This window comes from Rhinopithecus roxellana, chromosome 20, assembly GCF_007565055.1.
Source record: "Rhinopithecus roxellana isolate Shanxi Qingling chromosome 20, ASM756505v1, whole genome shotgun sequence".
In the NCBI taxonomy this organism is placed as follows: domain Eukaryota; kingdom Metazoa; phylum Chordata; class Mammalia; order Primates; family Cercopithecidae; genus Rhinopithecus; species Rhinopithecus roxellana.
Window position 1 is genome coordinate 1,597,349 of NC_044568.1, and position 12,807 is coordinate 1,610,155.

The 12,807-nt window shown below is 38.5% G+C and overlaps 1 protein-coding gene across 10 annotated transcripts in view; it reads left to right on the top strand.

Annotated features, from left to right (window-relative positions):
* TNRC6A (trinucleotide repeat containing adaptor 6A) overlaps positions 1 to 12,807 on the top strand; it is a 101,496-nt gene that overhangs the window by 30,918 nt on the left and 57,771 nt on the right. For 6 of the 10 annotated variants that reach the window (XM_030925138.1, XM_030925129.1, XM_030925132.1 and 3 more), the window contains one exon: positions 10,753 to 10,846. The exons of the other annotated variants lie outside the window; for them this stretch is intronic. In XM_030925138.1, coding sequence (XP_030780998.1) covers positions 10,753 to 10,846 — 94 coding nt within the window. The remainder of the gene's footprint in view (positions 1 to 10,752; positions 10,847 to 12,807) is intronic. 10 annotated transcript variants of the gene reach the window in all.

Below are 12,807 nucleotides of genomic sequence, written 5' to 3' on the forward strand. Positions count from 1 at the left end.
CTTCAGAATACATTTTGTTGTTTTGCCAGTGATTTCACTCACGTCATCCTTCTTTTCACGTCTCTCTTCATAATTGTTCACATTTTTTCTGATTCATGGAAATGTGTTGTTTTATTTCTGTGCTATGTATTTGTCTAGGTAGTATTTATAGTTTGGGGTTCACACAGTGGTTAGAGATTACAAACTGGAGACTTGAGGGGCAACTGTGGCCCACTTGGTGTTGGTGGTATTTACTAAACTTTGTATTTTGAAATAATTTTGGATTTACAGAAATGTTGGAAAGATTGTACAGAGACTTCTCATACACGCTTCATTCAGCTTCCTCCATTATTAACATCTTACATTAGCATGGTACATTTGTCAAAACTGAAAAACCAACAATGATACTAACCTCACCAGTTTTTCCATTAATGACTTTCCATTCTAGGATCCGATGCAAAATGCTACCTGCATTTAGTTTTATGTCTCCCCAGTCTCTGGTTTCTGTGCTGTTTTTATTATAATCCTGTACATTTTAAAATGACTGCCAACATTTAAAAATCAGAAGAGTCTGCCTATTCCAGAATTGCTGCTTCTCTTGCAATTCATACTGTCAATATGATTTTTTCTCTTTCTGTATTGTAGAGTCTGTGTAAAGACCAAGTTTAGCCACATGTGGCCGTCAAGTACTTGAAATGGGGCTAATGTGACTGAGGAACTAAATTTTTAATCTTACAGGACAACATAGCTCTGAAGTGTAATGGGCAACATAATGACCTTCTTGAAAGTTTTATTCTTGTGACTTCAACTTTGAAAAACTGTAAAGAATATAAATATTTGAATATTCAGAAAATCTTTTAAAATCTGTATCTTACGAGTATGTCCTTGAAACACCAGGAGAGTGAAGTGCTAAAAAACTTCTGGTGAGGTATAGGGATAGATGGATACATTTTAAGATGCCCTGTGGTATATATAATATAAAGGCCCTTGCCTAATGTCTAATGTCCCTCTTCAGAGTGTCCTTGGGAACTTGGTTGAGAATAAGAAAATTTTTTTTAAAGTTTTTCAACTCTGACATGGACTTTTCTTTTCTTTTCTTTTCTTTTTTTTTTTTTTTTTTTAAGGAGACAAGGTCTCGCTCTGGAGTGTAGTGCACAATGATAGCTCACTGCGGCCCTGAACTTCTGGGCTCAAGCAATCCTCCTGCCTCCTGAGTAGCTGGGACTACAGGAGCAGGCTATTTTTTTTTTCTTCTTCTTCTTCTTTTTTTAAATGTGATCATGGTGTGTTACCCAGGCTGGTCTCAAACTCCTGGACTCACATGATCTTCTTGCCTCAGGCTCTTGAGTACTTGGGACTATAGGCATGAGCCACCGCAGCTGGCTGACATTGGCTTTCTTGGGAAGCATGTTGATTGTACATTCCTTTCAAAAGAATAAGTAAGCACTGTTGATTTTTGACAGCTAATTTTCTTTCTCTCTCCTCTCTTTTTCCTCTGTCTCTTCCCCTCCCTGTCTCCTTCATATCAGTGCCAGTGCTTTTTTTGAGTGATTTCTTGAGCAAGGTATCTTCCAAAGAATAACAAACCCCTGAGCTCCTAACGGAGTTGTGGGAAGCCCGGGAAGATCCTGGTGGGAAACAGCAATGGTGAAAAAAGGATTAAGATTTTATTTTTTGGGTGATAAAATAGCGAAGTTTAGTTTATTACTGCCGTTCTGTTTCTGGGTTAATTAAAAACTCATGAAATTGAATCAACATTTACGCATTTTTTTTCCTGCCACAGTTGACACAGTTATTTTTATCAATTCTAGCCGTAATATTTGTTTTTCTATCAAACACAGTGTTATTACATCTGGATGATAAAAATAAATCAGCTGCATGTCAAATCATATTGTAGACATTAGAGAGCTGACTTAGAGCCCTTTCTATGTGCCAGGCACTGTGCTTTATTTCATTTAATCAAGGAAAATATTCTAAATGTTTAACCACTAATAATGAATGGGTATCAGCAATTCAGAACAAGGCCCTAAAAGCTTCTTAATGTGCTAAGAGTTACTTTAGTTACTGAATTTTGGGAATCTGTGGGATCCAGGGCAGGGTCCATGGCAGCAGGTTGGGTACTTTGGGACTCATGTAGTCTATATTTAAAAATTGATGTGGGAGTAGGCCTTCAGTGTATACTACTAGCACAAGGTAAGTTTACGTTTAATCCTCTCAGCAGCCCTTTGAAAGTAGATATTAGCACCACTTACAGGTGAAATTGAGGCTAGGAAAAGTTAACTAACTTGCCCAGGTTATGCAGCTAACAAGTGCCTGAGCCAGAATTTGACTACGAACTTGACTGGGCTCTGCCGCTTCTGTTTCTTTAAAAACAGCCCCTACAGTTACATGGAAGACAAGATGTGAAGGACACACGATTGCTCATGCTGCAACAATAGTCACTGAGGGAACTAAAACAACTCATCTTTTAAAAGGAATCCAGAAAGATCTTGGAACAGATTTTATAGTATTTCTCCATTGATTAAGCATATAGAATTTTTAAAAAAAAAATTGTAGCACCAGTATAATTTTGTGAATTAGGGGGGATTTAACAGCTTTGTGATGGGTGAGGCATTGGCTCTTAAATTGTTTGTTACATCTTTGGTTGTTGATGAAAATGAACAAGAGTTTTGAGAGCCAAGCAAGCAGCTGATTCTAAAACCTCCTGCATACTTTGATCTCTATGCAGTAAACACTGATCCTTCTCTGGAGCAAAACCAGAGTACTAAATTATGTTTGAAGTGTTTTTTTGCTACAACTGTAAGGGAGATGTAATGACAGTTTTGCTAAAAAAGAACCCTTCATTTCATCATTCTTCAAAGGGTGGAGGACCCTTTCTGAAGGGCTTGGACAACAGTTAAATCCCTTTCCAGTGTGCCTCTTGACCGATACATTTGTTAAAGTCATAGCACACAGTTTAGCTTCTGGAATGTGACTGAGATGGCTAAGTTTGTGTTGATGGAAGAAGTGTTCAGTTTGTCCCCTTCTCATTAATAAACAGAGCACCTCTTTACTTTTTCTTTCAGTCATCACTGCCAGTATCATCCATGTTTCACTATCTCATGAGGTCGTCTTGAGAAACAAAGGAAACAAAAAATACTTATGTAATAATCCATTATTCTAAACTCAGGTTTCATAAAGTGACATTATTTCCTTCATTCATAATTCATGAAATACTTAACTGTTTGCCGACCCTGTTTTATGCAATGTTATGGTCACTGGTAATAAGCACGAACAAAACAACCCCCAAGTTCCTGTTCCCACTGCACTTCCATTCTCATCTTCATTTTAGTAAAGGTAAATGTATGATTAAAGGCCTTTATCATTTACCTGTGATCTGAACTTATCACTCCATTTTCTCCATAAGATCTTATTATATATATTTAAGGTGTGCAACATAATGTTTTGGCATGCATATGCATGTGAAATGAATACTACAGTCAAGCAAATGAATATACTCATCACCTCACAGTTACCCTGTTTTTTTGGTAGAAGTGCCTAAAATCTACTGTCAGCAAATTTCCAATATATAATACAATATTATTAACTATACATCAGATACCTAGACTTACCCACATAACTGCAACTTTGTACCCTTTGACCTATGTCTACCCTCCGTAACCACTATTCTGCTCTCTCTTTCTGTGTATTTGACTTTTTTTTTTTTTTTTTTTTTTTTTTTAAGATTCCACTTGTAAGTGAGATCTTGGCAGTATTTTTATTTCTCTCTCTGGTTTACATCACTCAGCATAATGTCTTCCAGGTTCATCCATGTTGTGGCAAATGGCAGGCTCTCCTGTTTAAAGGCCGAATAATTCCTTTGTGTATATTTGCCACAATTTCTTCTTTTCTTTCTTTCTTTCTTTTTTTTTTTTTTTTTTGGCAGAGTGTTGCTCTGTCACCCAGGCTGGAGTGCAGTGGCATGATCTGCGCTCACTGCAACCTCCACTTCCTGGGTTCAAATGATTCTTGTGCCTCAGCCTCCTGGGTAGCTGGGATTATAGGCATGTACCACCACACCTAATTTTTGTATTTTTAGTAGAGACACAGTTTCACCATGTTGACCAGGCTGGTCTCGAACTCCTGACCTCAAATGATCCACCCACCTCAGCCTCCCAAAGTACTGGGAGTACAGACTTGAGCCACCGCGCCCGGCCTACAATTTCTTTATTCATCTTTATTCATCCATAGGTTGTTTCCATATCTTGGCCATTGTGAATAATGCTGGCATGAACATGGGAGTACAGATATTTCTACATGGTGCTGATTTAATTTCCTTTGGGTATATAGCAATCCCCCCGTATCCATAGAGAATCCGTTCCAAGACTCCAGTGGATGCTTGAAACCTCAGATAGTACTGAACCTCATATATACTATATATACTATTAATAATATGCTTTTTCCTATACAACATGCCTATGATAAAGTTTAATTTATAAATTAGGTATATTAAGAGATTAACAACAACTAATAATAAAATAATAAAACAGAACAATTATAATGATATATTGTAATAGTTATCAGATTTTGGTCCCTCTCTCAAAAATATCTTATTGTACTGTTCTCACCTATTTTTGTACTGTGGCTGACCATGGGGTAAGTAAGACTTTGGAAAGTGAAATCTTGGAAAAGGAGGGGGGACTACTGTATACCTAGAAGAGGAATTGCTGAGTTGTATGGTAGTTCGAGTTTTAATTTTTGTGGGAATCCGTAAGACTTTAAGTTTCCCAATTACAAGGCCTTCTATTATAACGAATTTCAGGAACTTTGATGGCTTCATAGGGGTTACTGTACTGCCTAGATTCTCAGAGGAGAAAACTGAGGCTCAAGTAGTTTGTAACTTCAAGCACATAACCTGATGATACACAGAGAAGATGATACTTGTGAGGCCATTAGGGTAAACAGAAGAGGCCACTCACAGGTGAAGATGGCAATCCCAGAGAGTCGAGTCTAGTCACCCATTTCTCCGTAGCCTGTTTCCATCACACAGGTTGAGTGGTTCTGCTGTTAGAATTGGGGCTTAGTTCACTGTTTTTCTCCACAGTCTACGTAGTAGACATGATTTTTGTGTTGTTGGGTGGTATTAAGTAATAATACCAGGATTCTAAATGTGCTGCAGTAGTTTTTTATGAGATATTTAGAAGGCACATGTACACTAACCTCTTTAAAATAGAAGCGTAGGTTCATACCGATTAAGAATTTACTAATGGCAGGTGTTTTTCTTCCTGTGGAAGATGTCTTTAAGCTATGTAACAAATAAGATTTGTAGCTCTGTACTAGCAGGATGAAAAAAAAATGGCCTTCCACTTTCATGGGAAATAGTTCATAAAATGATTATTTTTAGGTAGATCATGTAACAAAGTCACCATTTTTTCTTTCCTCCTATTGTGAAGGGAAAATGATTTCCATAGATTTATACATGTAAGTCTAGACTTAGGTACTCAGGGAGGCTATGAAGAATGCTAAGGAGACCCCTTTTGGCTTTAGGCAAGGATTATTTCTAACAAATGTAGATTTGTTGCTTTTAAATACTAATAAACTGTTAAATTTGGTAGAAATGAAAGATTTTATACCTTCACATGTCTGATGAGACTGATCTGCAGGACAAAGGAAACAGGAAGTAGATATGAAAAAAATTAGTTTAATGGCTGTGAAATAATTTTTAAAGTGGTTAATCTGTAGTTAGCCCTTTATTTTTAGAGAGTTTGTTTTTGCCCTTATAATTAAGATGAAAATAATATATACTAGAAGGAACACTTGTTTGGGGGTCAGATTGGGTTTTAAGTTTCACCTCTGCCATTTAGTAGACGTTTGAGCATGAATAGCTTTCTGAACTGTATTTGCCTCATCTGTAAAATGGGAAGAATATTTCAAATTTATGGAATCATGATGAAAATTAAGAGATAACAGATACATTGCCTGGCATCTAGCTGATACTTGGTAAATTTTAATATCCACCACTGTGGTTTTGCAATATCCTAGCAGCCTTTCAGCCGCTTGAAATGACGTGCTAGCAGTTTCTCCAGTTAATTCAGGGTTCCTCCACACCCAGAAGTGATTTGCTTTTTCTTCCCATTAAAGTAGAACCCAGCCCAACAAAGGTGAATCACAGTGCAGTGCAAGGAATATGTCTTAAAACATGAGGATGGATCTATCAGCTTCATAAATTTGGTGGGCCAAAATTGGTGTGTTTTCTTTGACTTGTATGTATTTACCATGCATAATCACTTGTACTTTTTTCTTTTTATCCTTTTTTTTTGCTTTTTTTGAGATGTAGTCTCACTCTGTCGCCCAGGCTAGAGTGCAATGGCGAGACCTCGACTCACTGCAACCTCCACCTCCCAGGTTCAAGTGATTCTCTTGCCTCAGCCTCCTGAGTAGCTGGGATTACAGGTGCCTGTCACCATGCCCAGCTGATTTTTGTACTTTTAGTAGAGATGGGATTTCAGTATGTTGACCAGGCTGGTCTTAAACTCCTGACCTCAAGTGATCTAACTGCCTCAGCCTCCCAAAGTGCTGGGATTACAGGTGTGAGCCACCGTGCCTGGCCACGCTTTTTTCTTTTTATGAATTGCCCATCCTTATTATTTGCCTGTGTAGTTTTTGGGCCTAGAGTTTTCATTAACAATTTACATGAGCTCTTTCTATAGTAAGCGCATTAGCATTTCATCAGATGTATTTGATGCAACTATTTCCCACATGGACCATATCGTATATATGAAGTCATTCTGAGGATGAGGTACGAGGCAAGAATATCTAAATTTTGCCTAATCCCAGGCACCCTATCAGGAATACATACACTGAAGATGCAAATACATGTTCAGAAGGAGGAAAGCACAATTAAATCACATTTATACTATTAGCTTAGACTTCAGTCCTAAACGCTAGTGTGTTGAATGCTTCTCTGCATTAGATTTAGTATCCTTAAACTAAAACATATCTTTCCTTAGGTTAGGGAAAGTTGAGGTGAGGAGGGTTGGGAAGGAACAGAATGGATCCCTTTAATTTATTCTAAAGAACAAGTATTTTCCAGTTTCCCTTTTAAATTGGAATATACACACTTGAAAAAATACACATCAGTGTTTTCTCTATTTTATCAAATGTATTAATTTTTTATTTTTAGAGTTCTTGACTAATTTCTATGCTGAGAAAACATACCATTTTTCCAGATTTAGAAAATAGTTTGCCCATGTTTTGTAAAAGCTTTTAAAATCTGTAGCATTTTATAGTATTTTTGTTTTGTTTTGTTTTAAGATGGAGTCTCGCTCTTTTGCCCAGGCTGGAGTGCAGTGGCGCGATCTCGGCTCACTGCAAGCTCCACCTCCTGGGTTCACGCCATTCTCCTGCCTCAGCCTTCTGAGTAGCTGGGACTACAGACACCCACCACTGTGCCTGGCTAATTTTTTTTTTGTATTTTTAGTAGAGATGGGGTTTCACCGTGTTAGTCAGGATGGTCTTGATCTCCTGACCTTGTGATCCACCCTCCTGGACCTCCCAAAGTGCTGGGATTACAGGTGTGAGCCACCGCGCCTGGCCAGTATTGTTTAATTTAGCTGAACTTTATTTTTATACTGTATATTTGGGACTTTTTTCCTAATTTAAAAAATCAACTAACCATTCTGTATTTCTTAACTAATTAATATCTTCAGTGATTTAATGACAGTTCCTTTATTATATAACTTTAGGGAATTAAAAACTCAGTGGGAACTAACTTATACTTGAATGTTCAGGTATTATGTTTATGTTTTTTCTTATTTTTAAATTTTGAGTCACAAATGGAAGCTGAAGCTCTCTAGAGGTTGCCACAGTGTCTTCCAGAACCGTTTTCCAGACTTACTTAGACATGAGAACCCCATGTGATACTTGTTTTTGAATATATGGATTCTGATTAGTAAGTGTAAGACTGAAGAATCTTTTGCTTCTAAACAGTTCAAATAAGCAAATTTGAAGAGGGCCATTCTGTACTTTTATGTTAATGGAGGAGAGATTAATAGGCAGTCTGAATTTTTTTCTTTTAAAAGGTGTCTGGGTCAGGCATGGTGGCTCACGCCTGTAATCCCAGCACTTTGGGAGGCCCAGGCAGGCAGATCATAAGGTCAGGAGATTGAGACCATCCTGGCTAACACAGTGAAACCCCATCTCTACTAAAAATACAAAAAATTATTCGGGCGTGGTGGTGGGCACCTGTAGTCCCAGCTACTCAGGAGGCTGAAGCAGGAGAATGGCGTGAACCAGGAGGCGGAGCTTGCAGTGAGCCAAGATTGTGGCACTGTACTCCAGCCTGGGCAACAGAGCAAGACTCCGTCTGTCCCAAAAAAAAAAAGAGAAAAAGAAAAAGGTGTGCCTGAACCTGGGAAAGAGACTTTTGATCATCACAGTTTTCCGAATTACATATTTGGGCAAGACTCCATTAACCAAAGATTTTGAAAATAGCACATTGTGAATATCCTCCATCTCAGAAAGAAGATTCTGTGCTTTACAACAGACATAACTTGCTCATTTTGTTGAAGAGCAGAATTTTTGTAATTGGGCCATTTCATCTGGAATTTCATTAGTGAAAAAGCTCTGGGAAAGATATTACTCAATGATCTTGACCTGGAGGAGTGTATCAAGACAAATCAGCTGAGTTTCTCTTTGTGTTGGTAATTTAAGGTGGTTAGTGTGGGTAGAAGATAGAGTCCTGCTGGCCGCAGTGACTCACGCCTATGATCCCAACACTTTGGGAGGCAGAGGTGGGTGGATCCCTTGAGGTCAGGAGTTGGAGACCAGCCTGGCCAACATGGTGAAACCCCATGTCTACTAAAAATAAAAAAAATTAGCTGGGCTTGGTGGCTCGCGGCTGTAGTCCTAGCTACTCAGGAGGTCCGAGGCTCGAGAATCGCTTGAACCCAGGAGGCAGAGGCTGCAGCGAGCCGATAACGCGCCATTGCACTCCAGCCTGGGTGACTCAACGGTACTCCCATCTCAAAAAAAAAGAAGAAGAAGATGATAGAGTCCCTTGAGGAAGCAGAGCTAGGTGCTTCCCTGAGGCTCAGGAAAATATATACTTCCTGATTTTCTGGCATTTCTGAAGTGAATTAAAACTAAGTCATAGGCCGGGCGCGGTGGCTCAAGCCTGTAATCCCAGCACTTTGGGAGGCCGAGACGGGTGGATCACGAGGTCAGGAGATCGAGACCTTCCTGGCTAACACGGTGAAACCCCGTCTCTACTAAAAAATACAAAAAACTAGCCGGGCGAGGTGGCGGGAGCCTGTAGTCCCAGCTACTCGGGAGGCTGAGGCAGGAGAATGGCGTAAACCCGGGAGGCGGAGCTTGCAGTGAGCTGAGATCCGGCCACTGCACTCCAGTCCGGGCGACAGAGCGAGACTCCGCCTCAAAAAAAAAAAAAAAAAAAAAAAAAAAAAAAAAAAAACTAAGTCATTTCAGGCCGGGCGCAGTGGCTCAAGCCTGTAATCCCAGCACTTTGGGAGGCCGAGACGGGCGGATCACGAGGTCAGGAGATCGAGACCATCCTGGCTAACCTGGTGAAACCCCGTCTCTACTAAAAAATACAAAAAATTAGCCGGGCGAGGTGGCGGGCGCCTATAGTCCCAGCTACTCGGGAGGCTGAGGCAGGAGAATGGCGTAAACCCGGGAGGCGGAGCTTGCAGTGAGCTGAGATCCGGTCACTGCACTCCAGACTGGGTGACAGAGCGAGACTCCGTCTCAAAAAATAAATAAATAAATAAGTCATTTCAATTTAATATTTGTTTTAAATTTGGTATCTAATTTTTACCTGATTAAGATACCTTGCTGTTTTGCATTTTTTTCTTAGGAACTTTTCAACAGAAATATTAAGACTTGCTTGTGTAAAATATATATACAGTTATATTTGGTATCAGTTTTTAAATCTTAGTTTTTAGCCATTTAATTCAAATAACTTGCTAAGAATTGGCAAAAGTTAATGGATTGGCAAACATTTAGTATTTCCAGATCAGCCACTAGCACTTAAAGCTGCAGCCACGTACTACAACAGAAATTCTAGGCCAGGCGCGGTGGCTCAAGCCTGTAATCCCAGCACTTTGGGAGGCTGAGACGGGCGGATCACGAGGTCAGGAGATCGAGACCATCCTGGCTAACCCGGTGAAACCCTGTCTCTACTAAAAAATACAAAAAAACTAGCTGGGCGAGGTGGTGGGCGCCTGTAGTCCCAGCTACTGGGGAGGCTGAGGCAGGAGAATGGCGTTAACCTGGGAGATGGAGCTTGCAGTGAGCCAAGATCCAGCCACTGCACTCCAGCCTGGGCAACAGAGCGAGACTCCGTCTCAAAAAAAAAAAAAAAAAGAAATTCTAACACTACATCTTACATGTATCACCTTAAAAACTAGACTTCCCCTCTGTGCCCCTTAGCATTCCACAACTGACCGAAGTTAGTACTGGACAAGGAATGTATATTATACAGAGGAAGTATGTTATAAATCATCCAGTATGCTTATTAATGAGCAAGAAGAGGATTTTTTATAGAGTACAGTGTTTGGCTATGTTTTAAATAAGTTTAATTTATGAACTCATTTTCATTGAATAGAACTGCACTTTGCATTGTTCAGCTACTTCTCTGTCCCTTGCAATCCCTTAAAATATAATGAGATAGAATTCAAGTTATTGGGCCTCAAATACAGGTTGGAAGAAGCTGGCAAGCAGTACTTTCAGAGCAGTAAAATGACACTATGCTTTTCCTCCATTTTCTCCTGAAAGCTGCAGAGTGGGAAAGCAACAGAAGTTGGAAACACCTTTCTTTGGAATTTTCTTGATGTAGAGAATTTTCTAATCTACTTTGAAGTTTCATCAGGTTTGTGACTTTTGAAAATCTGTGTCCCATTGTGATAATGCTGCTGCTGTTCAGGAAAGCTGGAAGAACTGATTGCACCCAAACTTGTTTGCTCTCCCTCTGAGGATTAGGCAGATTCTTTCATGTGAAAAATTATTGAAAGCTACCTTAGTATTTTAGTGGAACAGCTAGAATCATTGATTTCAGAGTTTAAGATTAAAGAGAATACAATTAGATATTAGAAATTAACAATAGAGAAGAAAAATATGTGATGTTGCCTGATAAACAGTTAAATTTTAAATATGCTAGGTTATATATTAACTTCTATCTATAAGGCTTTTATTTTCTGGCTCCTAAGAATGTAAAATACTTGCCTATAATATTTTAAAGAATTCTTGTTAAAAAATCTGTAGATGACACTTTTAAAAATATTTGAACAGTTGGTACTTTAAGGATTTTTTAAGCATCAGGCATTCAGAGTTAACCTGACTGTTTGAGCGGTAGAAAGTTCGTCTTGTGATTTTTAAAAACCCTTCTTGATTTGTTAGTGAATTGTTTGAGTACACCTTTTTGTCTTGGTGATAATGCCTAATCTCATTTGAAAAGGTAAAAAGAAATTTTCTTAGCCGGGCGAGGTGGCTCATGCCTGTAATCCCAGCACTTTGGGAGGCCGAGGTGGGCGGATCACAAGGTCAGGAGATCCAGACCATTCTGGCTAACATGGTGAAACCCCGTCTCTACTAAAAACACAAAATATTAGCCGCGTGGTGGCAGGCACCTGTAGTCCCAGCTACTCTGGAGGCTGACGCAGGAGAATGGCGTGAACCTGGGAGGCAGAGCTGGCAGTGAGCCGAGATCGTGCCACTGCACTCCAGCCTGGGCAACAGAGCGAGACTCCGTCTCAAAAAAAAAAAAAAAAAATTTCTTAATTACAATGAAAGATATTTAAGGAAATCCTATGTTGTTGCTCTTATTTGAGAATAACATTTTCTAACTGAAGAGCTTTCATTGGTACACTCCATCTTGTCTTCTAGGAGCTTAAGCTGATGGTTTTTTGTTTTCCTATATAATGACACATATAGAAATAGTAATTTTAGGTAAAGTTAAAGTTTGCCAAGAGAAGTATTAAAAAGCACTTCATATTTTATAGGTATTCACTAAGTTATATTTTCTAGAGGTCAACTTAGTGCTCCAGTCTGTTAAAGTGACATCAAGTATTAAAGCAGCATTTTGTGTACTGTATTTCCACCAGTATTTTAGAAGATTTACAATGTAGCCAATATGAAAACTATTATACAAAGTTAAATAGTAGACTTTGATGGATAGGAGTAACATAAGGGCTTCAGGTATTAAGGCATGGAAATTGATGTTTTGGGGATTGGTAGTATTCAAAGATGATTGTTGGCTGGTCCACATTTAAATTCTTGCTGTTAAACTTGTAGATAGTCAAAGTGAAGTTCCTTAAATATTTTCTGAAATCAGTGTATTAAGGTGACGTAAAGCATTTTAGACATTTAAAGAAGCATTAATTAAAATGGTATTACAAACTTAGAACTTGGTATATTTAGAACTTTGCTTATATTGTCTATTCTTAGGTTTTCATGTGAATGTAAGACAATTGCTATCTATTTTTTTCAATTAAGAAGCTATTTTTTAAAAGTTTTAGACTTACAGAATATGTTTTTATATAAGAAATATCAAGAAAGCTTGTAGAATAGCAAAGCATAGCAAAAATTAATTTCTTTGTCTTATTGGTTGATTTCATTGTTTCACAAAGTGGGGGGTCCTGATTTGGAACACAAACTTGGAAAATGTAGGGTGAATTATTTGAATAGATAATTTTTCCATTCTTAAAAGTTAAACTTGTTCATTTTTGGACCAGTTAAAATTTTTTCCCGTTTCTTTAAAACTGTGAAATAGATGGGTGGCGTCACAGTATGACCAAAAAAAAAAAAAAAAAACCTAAAAATAGAATTCTTTAC